This window comes from Macaca fascicularis, chromosome 12 (genome assembly GCF_037993035.2).
Source record: "Macaca fascicularis isolate 582-1 chromosome 12, T2T-MFA8v1.1".
Classification (NCBI taxonomy): Eukaryota; Metazoa; Chordata; class Mammalia; order Primates; family Cercopithecidae; genus Macaca; species Macaca fascicularis.
The window spans coordinates 4,244,598-4,258,227 of record NC_088386.1 but is presented as its reverse complement, the minus strand read 5'-3'; the positions used below and the strand labels follow the sequence as shown (position 1 = coordinate 4,258,227).

The window sequence follows — 13,630 nt, the reverse complement described above, 5'->3', positions numbered from 1 at the left end:
ATTTTGACAACCTTTTGAACACTACCTGTGAAAATGCCTCAGATTTCATTTTGTTCATAGTAACCTCTACTTTAGACTTCTTAATCTACCCTAATCTGTTCATCTTTTTTTTTTTTTTTTGAGACAGGGTCTCACACTCTGTCACCCATGCTGGAGTACAGTTGCACAATCATGGTTCACTGCAGCCTCAACCTCCCAGGTTCAAGTGATCCTTCCACCTCAGCCTCCTCAGCAGCTGAGACCACAGGTGCACGTCACCACACTTGGCTAATTAAAAAAGTTTTTTTGTAGAGACATGTCGCACTATGTTACCCAGGCTAATCTTAAACTCCTGGGTTCAAGCAATCCTCCTGCCTTGGCCTCCCAAAGTGCTAGACTACAGGTGTCAGCCACCATGCCCACCCCAATCTGTTAATCTTAATCCCTTAATCTGTTTTTATCAAAACAGATTTGGCCAAAAAACTATACAGCAATAAAAGGAACAAATTACTGATAAATGCTAGGGCACAGATTAACCATTATGTGAAGTGAAAGAAGCCAGACATAAGAAAATATATATTGTATGATTGTGTTTGTATAAATTTTCCATAAAAAGCAAATCTATAGTGATGGAAAGCAGTTCAGTGGTCGTCTGAAGCTAGACAGAGAAACAAAGATTGACTGCAAATGAGTACAAAGGAAATCTAAAACTGGATCAATGGTGGCTGAATGCAATGGCTCACGTCTATAATCCCAGTACTTTGGGAGGCCCAGGCAGGCAGATCACTTGAGGTCTAGAGTTCAATACCAGCCTGGCCAACATGGAGAAACCCTGTCTCTACTGAAAATATAAAATTAGCTGGGTGTGGTGGTGCATGCCTGTAATCCTAGCTACTCGGGAGGCTGAGGCAGGAGAATTGCCTGAACCCGGGAGGCAGAGGTTGCGGTGAGCCGAGTTTGCGGTCCTGCACTCTAGCCTGGCCAACAAGAGCGAAACTCTGTCTCAAATTAAAAAAATTAGCCGGGTGTGGTGGCACACACCTGTAGTCCCAGCTACTTGGGAGGTTGAGGCAGGGGAATCAGTTGAACCCAAGAGGTGGAGGTTGCAGTGAGCCAAGATCACACCACTGCACTCTAGCTTGGAAAACAAAGGGAGACGCCATCTTTAAAAAAAAAAAAAAAAAAGAAAGAAAAGAAAACTTGGATCACGGTCATGGTTGCACCGGCCCACAAATTTACTAAAACTCATTGGATTATATATTTACAAGGGGTGATTTTATGGTATAAAAATTAAATCAATAGAGCAGCTTTAAAAAAAGGTTTGCCCATGATACTGGGAGAAGTAGGGCTTCTGTTACATATTGACTAAGGATCAATATTCCGGGCTTCGAATAAAACACATCGCCCCCATCGCGAGAAGGGTTTTTCAGTGCCCCTAACCCAGGTCTTAGAGGGCCATTAAGACACGGATTAAGCTGAGCAGCACAGGAAAGAGGGAGGGAAGAAAATATCATTTTCTAAATGACTATTGAGCCAGTGATGAAGCAAGCTATGAATGTGAACACTCCTGTCTGCATCCCACTTCAGAATTATTGGCCGGGCGCAGCGGCTCACACCTGTAATCCCAGCACTTTGGGAGGCCGAGGTGGGTGGATCGCAAGGTCAGCAGTTCAAGACCAGCCTGGCCAAGATGGTGAAACCCTGTCTCTACAAAAAGTACAAAAATTAGCCTGGAGTGGTGGCAGGCGCCTGTAATCCCCCCTACTTAGGAGGCTGAGGCAGAGAACTGCTTGAACCCAGGAGGTGGAGGTTGCAGTGAGCTGAGATCACGCCACTGCACTCCAGCCTGGGTGACAGAGTGAGACTCTCTCTCTAAAAAAAAAATAATAATTATTAAAAGCTTTACCCAGCAAGGTAGCCAGTTGGGGGGGCTACACAGCAGTCCCTCTCCCAACCTAACAACTGGAAATTGGTTTGTCTGTTCAGCACGCGGACAGCTCAGCTCCAGCCTGCCTACCTGGTATGGTGTGCACTTCGTCCAGGATCATGAGGCCCCACTCCTGGGTCTTGAGCCACTCCATGACTCGCTCGGCCTCCCAGGACCGTTTGGTGGTGTGGCCCAGCATGGAGTAGGTGCTAATGGCAACGGAGCAGCCGATGGGCTTGTCCTTGGCATCAGAGGTGAACCGGCAGATCTGGCTGTCGTCAATGGTGGACCACATCTTGAACTGGGCTTTCCACTGCTCCACCGAAACGGCCGAGTTGCCCAGCACCAGACAGCGTTTTCTGACAGTGCATGCAGCAGTCACACCAACCAGGGACTTCCCAGCACCTACAAGAAACAAGAGTGCACCCAAGGACAGGTTGAAATGAAGGACAGGGACAGGCAGAATGACTCACAAGTACGGCAATCTAGGAAAATGCCTTGCAATAGTCCACACAGCTGACATCTGTGTGACACACCCTGCTCCAGCCTGTTTTCTTCTTTATAATGAGACATGCTCACTTCACACACACATGTGAGAATTAGCAGGTGCTGGGGCCTACTGTAGCACTTTACATGCATCTCATTTAAATGTTAAAATCTCAAAACAAACTGGTGAAAAGAGAAATGCCTGTTATTGTCATTTTAAAGATAGAAAAACCTGGCTGAGCCACCTTGGCACGGTGGCTCACACCTGTAATCCCAGCACTTTGGGAGGCTGAGGTGGGTGGGTCACTTGAGGTCAGGAATTCAAGACCAGCCTGGCCAACATGGTGAAACCCTATCTTTACTAAAGATACAAAAAATTAGCCAGGCGTGGTGGCGGGCGCCTATAATCCCGGTTACTTGGGAGGCTGAAGCAGGAAAATAGCTTGAACCCAGTAGGCAGAGGTTGCAGTGAGCCGAGATGGCGCCACTGCACTCCAGCCTGGGTGACAGAGCAAGACTCTATCTCAAAAAGAAAAAAGACAGACTGAAAAACTAAAGCAGAGGAGTACTTTGCCTTGCCCACAGTCACGGGACAGTGACACTGCTGGGGCCCAGCATGCCTGGCCCACAGAAGGAGGGACTTGGCAAAAGAGCACTATTATTATTACACAGCGAACGGGGCTGAGACTTCAGGGATGCGCTGCGTGTGTACAGAGAAGATGAAATTCCAGGAGCTTCTGAGTTTACCACCATCCACCATTTAAAGATCAAGAGAAAAATCAAGCTTTTCCATTAAACAGAGATCCTTCCTTTATTATAAAAATACATTCTGTTGAGTTACCAGGAGTAAATGCAAATAAAAAAAATTGCAAAGTGAAATAAAAAAGAAAAACACCATCAAAAAACCCTTGGAGTTTTGGAAAAAAAGAACCTCCCCTTCCCTGAAGACCTTGCCTCTGTAAGTCCTCAGTGGGGTCCCAAGGTGAGTCTGCTGTGGCCTCTGGCCAAGAAGCTAGGCTAGGATCTGACATTACTGAGGATAAGTGGTCAAACAGGTGCCCAGGGGGCCACTCCTGCCTTTCCCTGGACTTGCACACCATCCTAGTCATCCAGGAACACCAACGTTTCTGTGCTAGGGAGTCTCCAAATACACAACCCCTAAGGCTGATTCAAGAACAAGAACCTAACGCCACTATGTGCAACAGCCCCTTGCCATTATTACAATCTCACCCCTTATCTGCTCTCATTTTTCTTCACTGCCTCTAGCACCACCCAAGATTGTACACATCTGCTTACCATCTGTATCTTCCCCAGAAGAATGAGCTCCATGAGGTCAGAAGTGTTGTTCTAGCCACCATAATACTCCCAGTGTCCAGGCCAAGGCCCATGCACAGCAAGCACTAGAATACTTGTCAAGTCATGAATCAGGGAGTCACCTGATCTTGGCTTTTTAGCAAAGTGTGATTTAGTGACATGCGCAGAGAGAAAGCAAGAGGCAGCTGGCAGATCCAGACACAGCAGCCTGGCCACCTTCTTAACTCCAGAACCACCTACCGCAGGGAAGAACAATGACCCCCGAACGTGCACGCCCGTTTCCAAACATCTTTCTCAAGCTCTTCTCCTGATAGGGTCTGAGGACAGCTGTGGGCTTTAGGTCAATGTTGATATCAGGGTTGACAGAATCATTCCGGAAGTCGTATTCTGCCAAGAGAGGGTACTCCAGGTGGATGCAACGTTTCTGGAGTTCCTCAATCATTTCCTGGAAAGTAGGCACAAAAAAGGTTTTAAAATCTTAACTCCAAAGTGTGCTCAAAAACATCACATCTTGTAACAGGTCTAATGGTCAAACAAGTGGCATTCTGTCTAAACTTCTACAGTTTTAGATCTTGCTCAGTTAACAACTGGGATAAAGCACAGAAAAGCAACCCAAACTAGTAACACTTTCAGGCACTGTTTCTCACATCTCCTCAGCAACTTGTGAAGACCAGCCTACCAGCCTGAAAAAGAGGACACTGGGACTTTAAATCCATCAAGAGGAGTGATGCCATGGCCCACAGATAATGAAAAGTAGAAAGCAATGCAGGGACCAACAGGGATTCCTTTCTTTCACACAGACTACAGGCAGAGTTGACACAGGGCTGGACTAACTTCTAACAGCAACTCAGTGAGGGAACCAGGAGGAAGGTCCGTTCACACTAACCTGCTTGACTTCAAAAGATACCGTCTGTGTCTCTTCTTCTTCTTCCTCATCCTTGTCCATTTGCTCATAGAAGTCAAACAGGTCCATGGGGATGTCAGATTTACCCTGTGGATCTGTCACTCGGGAAGTGGAGGGCCCACCACTGCCTTCAGCAGTCTTAGAAATCTGTGAGAGAGGTAGGTGCTGAATGTGCACACATCATTTAATTCTGCTGGTATCAAACAAAGGGTGAAGTTGTAAAGGGTAGAAACCAGCAGGGCTGCCAGGTTGTAAATGCTGGGTAAAAGTCACCTGAGAACTGAAACCCTAAATGCCTGCCCCCACCCAAGGGTAGCCCAGGAGTCCACGTACGGCAGATTTGCTTGTGAAAGTCTCTGTGATGAGCTCAGTGGCCTCCCCTTCAGAGTTCCTTAAGCGGCATTCTCGGATCACCGGGTCCTGGAGAAGATGCTGGATTACATCAGGGTGGGAGCTTTCAACGAAGTATCTGCAAGCAGGAGAGGAAGAAGCAGTCTGCTGACCAGCAGGTACCTCCTCATTCCACTGCTCATTCAATCAGACGGTCTGGAAATACAAGCCTCAAGACTCTCCCCGCAACCCTTCGCCCAATCTGTACTATGAGCTGCTGGCCATGATTTAACATATGAGGGTTGTGGGCAAAGCCCCACTTTGAGGTCAAGTAAGCGGGGGCCTGAGCCCAGCTCCATTGCTAGAGGAAATACAGTGGCCAGTGGACGAGTTTCCAGTCTGGGCCACACCTCTTGTTCCTCTTCTCTTATCTGTGCTTCAGAGGAGTGTGGTATTGGCACAGAGCAGACAGCATAAACATCAGGTCCTTCCCATATCCCTTTATTCCTGCTGGTGCGCAGAGAGTGACCATGACTCGGGACAGGCCTGTCACGGAATCTCTTACCTGTTGTGCTTCAAGACCAGCTTGACTTTTCCATAGCTGACAGTACACAACTGCAAATAGAGATAACACCCAATAGGTAAATGTGCAGCTAACTCAGAACACATTCACTACTGGTCACATCTTACCCCAACCAACCAAGTGAAAAATTCATTTTACTTTAGGACAATCCTAACGGGTTCAGATCTGCCTAAACTGAGCTTTTCCCATTGGCCTCTGCTTTCTGAGAACAAAATCTTCCTCTTGCCTGGCTAATTCTGATGCACATCCATTCAGTTATAAAACGCTGCTTAAAATCTCCTTGCATTCTGCCTTTCCTCTCTATTCCCACAGCCCCCACCCTAGCCTGAAGACCACACCAGTATTACAACAACTCTTTGCACAGAGTATGTGCACAGTAATTGCTGCTTAAACAAAACGCAAAGCCTCTTCACCAATGCTCCTATTTCCCCAAATAGAATGTAAGCATCTTGATGGCAGAGAATACAGCTTAAATCCTCCCAGGTTCCCAACCACCTTTAGGAAGGAATACAGTAGAGGCTGTGTGGCAACAATAAAAATTTGCCACTGAGTCCAGGCGTAGTGGCTCACGCCTGTAATCCCAGCACTTTGGGAGGCCGAGGCAGGTGGATCACCTGAGGTCAGGAGTTCGAGACCAGCCTGGCCAACATGGTGAAACCCTGTCTCTACCAAAAATATAAAAATTAGCTGGGTGTAGTGGCGGGCGCCTGTAATCCCAGCTACTTGGGAGGCTGAGGCAGGAGAATCGCCTGAGCCCGGGAGGCAGAGGTTGCAGTGAGCCAAGATTGTGCCACTGCTATCCAGCCTGGGCGACAGAGCAAGACTCCGTCTCAAAAAAAAAGAAAAAAAAAATTTGCCAGACTTTAAGTGGCTGCCTGTTCCCGCTGTTGTCCCTGATCCACCAGTGCAGTGTGCCAACACCTACATCCCTGCAGGCAATTCGCAGCCAAGACTGAGCATAGCCACAATGTTGGTACAAGGTCCTCTCCTTGGGCACACTTTCTTTTTTGTTGTTGTTTTGAGGTGGAGTCTCGCTCTGTTGCCCAGGCTGGAGTGCAATGGTGAGATCTCAGCTCACTTCAACCTCTGCCGCCCGGGTTCAAGTGATTGTCTTGCCTCAACCTCCTGAGTAGCTGGGATTACAGGCGCCCACCACCATGCCCAGCTAATTTTTGTTATTTTTAGTAAAGACGGGAATTTCGCCATGTTGGCCAGGCTGGTCTTGAACTCCTGACCTCAGGTGATCCACCTGCCTCGGCCTCCCAAAGTGCTGGAGTTACAGGAGTGAGCCACTGCGCCTGGCCGGGCATACTTCCACATCACAGGAAAAGAGAGCTCTCTCGATGACTCCTGCAGCTTCTCTGGGACTGCTTGCAGTGCCATACTGAATTCCTGCGGTACTCTTCTGCCACTCCAGATCTCAAGGTCTGAATCTGACTCCCTTTGGATCAGCCAAAGGCAATGAAAGCCACTGTCCATCTCTTTTAAATGGCATTCACCCATCTCTCAGAAGAAACCCAGCATGTTCAACTATTAATCACATGGAACCCTCTTTGTTCTGTCAAAAACAACATCTGAAGTTGTTTTTGACTTTCCCTCATGGAACTTGTTGACTGTTGGTCTCTTGCAGATACTTAGCTTTAGACAGACTTTACCACCTGTGTTAGTCAGCTTGGGTTGCCATAACAAAATTCCACAGACTGGGTGGCTTCAATGTTAGAACTGTATTTTTTCAGAGCTGTGGAGGTTGAAAGTCCATGATCAAGGTACCAGCCGATTCAGTTTCTGGTGATGGCTCTTGTCCATGGACCACCTTCCCATTGTGTACTCACATGACAAGGAGGGCAGGTGAGAGAAAGCATGCTCCAGTGTCTCTTCTTACAAGGACGCTAATCATATCGGACGACCTCATTTAGTCTTAACTACTTTCTTACTCCAATTACATTACCATTGGATATTAGGTTTTGAAGACAGAATCTGAGGGGAACACACCCAATTCCCAAATCTTCCCTGGTTACACTGGGCCTGAATTAGTAGCCCCTCTGTGTTAATACGCATGGCTGGGAGCAGCTCATGAGAAGCGTGGCCTCACCCAGAACACAATGCTGGATCCAGAGTGTAGCGGCTGGGGTAATCGGTCGTTGTGCTCCCCACAGGAAATCTGAATGGCATATTCTCATGGCTGCCACAGGCTGACAATATGGAACAACTATGCCCATTGTTACATTAGCAGGGCACGTGGAATTGCTGACCTCAGCTGCCACTTGCCTTAATAAACTGCATAATTCCATCAGGGACTCCAGTCTTGCTGAGCTTCCTGAGGTACTCGGTGATGTCACTGGTTTGCAGCCCAACACTGACGGCTGCATACAAGGAGTAGGCAGTTAGTTTGTACTCATGCACATGGGTTGGTCGGCACACTGGCTCTGCGATAGCCACCAAGAAGTCTTGGGCGTATTTGTAAACTGGAGAGAAGGCTTCCAAGAAGATATGGCCATCAGGAGCCTGAGAGACACCAAAAGGACAAAATGGACAAGGAAACATGAGTTGCAGAGACGACTGGACTCTTGCCCGTATCATTATCAAGAAAGAATAAGCTGCCCAATACCACAGATATTCTTGCAAGCACTCCTTCAGACAACCGTGGGGCCTGTTACTTTAATCAGATACAGAAGAGCAAAGAAAAATAGAAGAAAATGTTTCCAAAGTCAACAGCTGTTTCCCACTATTCTGCACACAGAAAGCCCATCTTACTGGCTATCCTCAAGTTACCTTTCGGCTAAATTTCAACTAAATGTAGAACATTAATTATTTTAAGTAGAGCAAAAGCTTGCTACCGAACATGTCTTTCATTATTTGGGGAAACAAACTGTTACATGATAAATGCTATTGATTCGGCAGATGAAAGGATTTACTGCATGGGGTAGGGCGGGGAAGCAGTGAGAGTAAACCGAGGGGTTAGAGCCGGAGGAAGCCCAGGCCTGGCCGGCACACGTGTGCGCAACTGCTGGGCCGTTCCACCGAGTGGATGAAAGCTCTCTCCCGGCCGATTCTAGGGGCGGTGGCCTGAATGTCAGTTTTGACTCTGAGAATGCCCAAGATTTAGCCGCCGCTCCGCACACTCCCGGGCCCTGCCCAAGCTAAGGGCATGCTTACCACCCAGAGGGGCCTGGAGGTGTGGTCGTCCTTCAGCGGCATCTGCAGCCTGTAGTCCTTGGCTCCATATTCATCCACTTTGGTGCCGGACTCATCCACCTGCTTCCCCGCCGCCGAGGGAACCGCTTCCTGAGGGTCGTTCCCAGGGGCGTCCTCTTCATCATCCTCTTCATCCTCATAGTGCCGCTTCCTGGATTTCTTCTTGTCTGCAAGATACCAGCATACAAATAAGCCCAGCAGGAGTCTCGGGTTCCCTCCGCACCGCTGGGCAGCATTTCACCTGTGCCGCCGCCGCAAACTCCTAGCTAAGAGCCACCAGCATCCCACGGGCGTTGCGCCCCTCACCCGCCTCCCCCAGGCCGAGTTCGCTGGGCTGCGCCCAGGTCCAGCATCTCTCCCGCCCAAAGGCCTGTCCCGACGGGGTGCGCGCGGGAGGGCCGGCAGGGTCGGCCGGCGCGGAGAAGCCGAGAGCAGCTCCGAGGCAGAGCGCAGGGCAGGGCCGGCGAGCGCAGTCGTGGCTGAGCGTGCCCGCGCCACGTCTCACCGCGGTCCGCCCGGTCTCTTTTGCCCATGGCAGCTACAGCAGCAGAGAAGGCCCAAGCTCCCGCAGCAACGCCGCGGCATCCACTGTCGGGGACTTCCGGCTCAATCCGGAAGCTCCTTGTAGTCCACACAGGACGTCCCGCCTCTGGGCGCCGTGATGGCGGGGGCTGGAAGAGCGGGGAGCTGGCGGCCACAGGCGTCGCTCGTTTCTTTACAACTGAAGGAAAATACTGTGTGTTGAGCACCTGCGTAGTGCGCGAATGAAAGGCCTTATCCTCCCGGAACTTAAATTTTAATGAAGCGATGTGGGCAATAAAGAAATTTGATAGAGACAGAAAGAGAGAGAAAGAGAATATGACCTAAGTCCATGGGTAAGGAAGAATTTTTTTTTTTTTAATTAAAAAAAATTTTGGCTGAGTACGGTGGCTCACTCCTGTAATTCCAGCACTTTGGGAGGGTGAAGTGGGTGGCTCACTTGAGATCAGGAGTTCAAGGCCAGCCTGGCCAACATGGTGAAACCCCATCTCTACGAAAAAAAAAAAAAAAAGTAGCCAGGCATGTGGCACACGCCTGTAGTCTAAGCTACTTGGGAGGCTGAGGTGGGAGAATCACTTGAACCCAGGAGTTAAAGGCTGCCTTGAGCTGAGATTGCACCACTGCACTCCAGCCTGGGCAACATTTTTTTTTTTTTTTTTTTTTTTTTTTGAGACGGAGTCTCGCTCTATTGCCCAGGCTGGAGTGCAGTGGCACGATCTCGGCTCACTGCAAGCTCTGCCTCCCGGGTTCATGCCATTCTCCTGGCTCAGCCTAAATAGAGCAGGTTACCCTCAATAATGCGGGTTGGCCTCATCCAAATCAGTTGAAGGCCTTAAGAGCAAAGACAGGTTTCTCAAGGAAAAAGGAATTTTGCCTCCAGACTGCAACATAGAAAGTTCTGAGTTTCCAGCCTTTGGACTCAAGACTACAACATCAACTCTTCCTGAATTCCCAACTTGCCAGCCCCCACAATTGCGATTCTTTAAAAATAAATGTCTCTCGCTCATTTGCTCAGTGGGCCTCTTGGTTCTGTTTCTCTGGAGAACGTAACACAGATTTTGGTATGGAAAATATGGTACTGCTGTAACAAATACCTAACAATGGGAAAGTGGTTTTCGAATTGGGTAATTGATAGAGGCTGAAAGAATTTTGAGGCGCATGATAGAAAAGCCTCTATTGTCTTGATGAGCCTTGGTAGAAATACGGACATTAAAGGTGATTCTGGTGATGGCTCCATGGAAAGGAGAAATACGTTATTGAAACTGGAAGCAAGTGATAGAGAACTTGCCTGAATTGTATTCTGTTGGGTGGAAAGTAGAGCTTGTAAGTGATAAGCTAGGACATTTTAACCATTTTCTACGTAATGGTTAAAAGTGAGGCCTGGGCCGGGCGCGGTGGCTCATTCCTGTAATCCCAGCACTTTGGGAGTCCGAGGTGGAGGATCATGAGGTCAGGAGTTCAATACCAGCCTGGCCAATATGATGAATCCCCGTCTCTACTAAAAATACAAAAATTAGCTGGGCATGATGTCGCGCGCGCCTGTAGTCTCAGCTGCTCAGGGAGCCAAGGCAGGAGAATCTCTTGAACCCAGGAGGCAGAGGTTGCACTGAGCAGAGATCATGCCACTGCACTCCAGCCTGGGCAACAGAGTAAGACTCCATCTCAAAAAAAAAAAAAAAAAAAAAAAAAAAAAAAAGGCCTGCTTTCTCTTTACTGCTTATAATGAAATGTGAGAAGAGATACACTGAAGGTGGAATTGTTCAACAAAAGAAACCAGAACTTGAAGATTTGGATCATTCTTAGCGTACTCACATTGTTTAAAAAAAAGAGAGAGAGAGAAAGTATGTTCTGGAGAAACACTAAGGATGTGGACAACCATTTATTTGCAAGAGATTAGGTGCGTGGCTTATAGACCCAATCACCCATCTCCACAGAAACCTGGACAGTTTTGACTGGGGTACATAGATGGGATGAAATGAAGGAAGGCTGTTGGACTTCCAGGATTCCACAGGTAGGAAAAGGATTGGCAGGGGCAGTTCAGAGGCCAGTGAGCCTGCTTCCGCCACCATGCGACTGAAGGGGACAGGCTTGGGTTTGAACCCACTGCCACCACCTCCTCAGTTCTGAGGGTGTAGGACTGCAGCCCCAGTGGGTCCTGAGGAACAGAGCATCAAGCCATTGAGGATTATTCTCAAGCCTTAAAATCCTATAACTTACTGCTGTCATGGGTTCATAGATAGAAAGGAAATTTGCCCCACCAGGAAACCTTACCCAGCCTCAATTGATTTGGATGATTTCAGTGATAAGATTTGAACTGGTATTTAGATGATATTGGACTTGGAGTTGATGCTGGAATGGCTGACTCTTGTTGACGTCGAGATGGGGTGAATATACTTTGCATGTGGGAAGGATATGAAGTTTTAGGGGCCAGAGGACAGACTATGGGTTGAATTGTGTCCCCCACCCCTCAAAAAGTTATTTTTTGTTTTTGAGACAAGGTCTTGCTGTTGCCCAGACTGGAGTGCAGTGGTGCAATCTGGGCTCACTGCAGCCTCGACCTCCTGGGCTCAAGTGATCCTCCCTCCTAGCCTCCCAAGTAGCTGGGACTACAGGCATGCCACCATGCCTGGCTCTTTGTATTTTTTTTTTGTACAGATGGGGTTTCGCCATGTTGCCCAGGCTGGTCTTGAACTGCTGGACTTAAGCTGTCCATTGCCTTGGCCCCCCAAGTGCTGATATTAGAGGCGTGAGCCACTGCACCTGACCCAAAAAGGTATTTTGAAGTCCTAACCCCTACTACCTCTTAATATGGCCTTATTTGGAAACAGGGTCTTTATAGAGGTAATCAAGTTAAAAATCACGTCATTAGGGTGGGCCTTAATCCAGTAACTGGTCCCCTTATAAAAAGGGGAGCACACACATTTGTGTCGATAGACACACAAAGAGCACCACGTGCTGATGGAAGCAGAGATTGGAGTTATGCTGCCACAGACCAAGGGATGCTATCAGAAGTCGGAAGAGGCAGCTGGACACAACGCCGTGGAGCACATGTAGTCCAAGCTACTCGGGAGGCTGAGGTGGGAGCCCAGAAGTTTGAAGCCAGCCTGCGCAACATAGTGAGACCCAATTTCTAAACTATAAAAAATAAGTTGGAAGAGGCAAGGAAGGACTCCTTTATGGGTTTCAGGAGCATGGTCCTACTCACACCTTGATTTCAGACTTCTAGCCTCCATAACTGTGAGACAATAAATGTTTTATTACAAGCCACCCAATTTGTGGTACTTTGTTACAATAGCCCCTATTGTTGGACATTTAGAGTTTCAAGTTTGGAATTTATAGATGCAACTTACAACCTTCACAGTCTATTTCCACAGGTTAATTCCTAGATATAAATTGCTGGATCAGAGGATATACAAGATTCTGAAGTTTAAGACAGGGTCTGGTTCTGTCATGAAGACTGCAGCACAGTGGTGCGATCTCAGCTCACTGCAACCTCTCCCCCAGGCTGAAGCGATCTGCCCACCTCAGCCTCCTGGGTAGCTGGGACCACAGGCATGCACCACCACACCTGGATGATCTTTGTAGTATTTGTAGAAACGGGGTTTTACCATGTTGCCCGGGCTGGTCTCAAATTCCTGAGCTCAAGCGGTCCGCCTACCTCGGCCTCCCAAAGTGCTGGGATCACCATACCCAGTCTATTCTGAGGTTTCTGATTCTGATTTTGAGATTTCAATTCTGAGGTTGTGTTAAGTTGCCCTCTATAGCAAAGTGTTAAATTATCTCCACCGGGCGCGGTGGCTCACGCCTGTAATCCCAGCACTTTGGGAGGCCCAGGCAGACGGATCACGAGGTCAGGAGATGGAGACCATCCTAGCTAATATGGTGAAACCCCGTGCCTACTAAACATACAAAAACTTAGCTGGACGTGGTGGCAGGCACCTGTAGTCCCAGCTACTCGGGAGGCTGAGGCAGGAGAATGGCGGGAACCTGGGAGGCAGAGCTTGCAGTGAGCTGAGATGGCGCGACTGCACTCCAGCCTGGGCGACAGAGCAATACTCTGTCTCAAATAAATAAATAAATAAATAATCTCCAACACCATGTGAGAGACCGTTCCTTAAACTCAGTAGGTTTGATAGTAGGGTTTGTGTTTGTTTTTAATCATCATTAGTTCTGATTTAGGAAATCAAGATGTCCAGCCAAAGATATACTACAAGTTGGGTAGAACATTATAGACTTAGATACTGGAAAGATTTAGTTTAGTTTCATTGTTTTTAGATTTGTCTGTGCTTGGTCTCCTAGAGGGTGCTCAACTCAAGCAAGGAGGGAATAACTGTAAATAAAATGTGTCCAAGAATAGATCTGGAAAAACCAA

At 48.1% G+C, this 13,630-nt stretch overlaps 1 protein-coding gene across 5 annotated transcripts in view; it reads right to left on the bottom strand.

The window, feature by feature from the left end:
• The window catches only part of ERCC3 (ERCC excision repair 3, TFIIH core complex helicase subunit), a 36,920-nt gene extending 27,589 nt beyond the window's left edge, over nt 1-9,331 (bottom strand). For 2 of the 5 annotated variants that reach the window (XM_015431915.3, XM_074008787.1), the window contains exons 1-8: nt 9,025-9,331; nt 8,680-8,885; nt 7,792-8,028; nt 5,506-5,555; nt 4,944-5,079; nt 4,593-4,757; nt 3,947-4,151; nt 1,997-2,311 (exon numbers count right to left, since the gene is read on the bottom strand). In XM_015431915.3, the coding sequence (XP_015287401.1) occupies nt 1,997-2,311; nt 3,947-4,151; nt 4,593-4,757; nt 4,944-5,079; nt 5,506-5,555; nt 7,792-8,028; nt 8,680-8,721 (1,150 nt within the window). In that variant the 5' untranslated portion in view covers nt 8,722-8,885; nt 9,025-9,331. Of the gene's footprint in view, nt 1-1,996; nt 2,312-3,946; nt 4,152-4,592; nt 4,758-4,943; nt 5,080-5,505; nt 5,556-7,791; nt 8,029-8,679; nt 8,886-8,959 lie in introns of all 5 variants that reach the window. The other 3 variants (XM_045366890.2, XM_045366892.3, XM_045366891.3) reach the window with 2 other exon arrangements.
• Nucleotides 9,332-13,630: the final 4,299 nt, after the last annotated feature.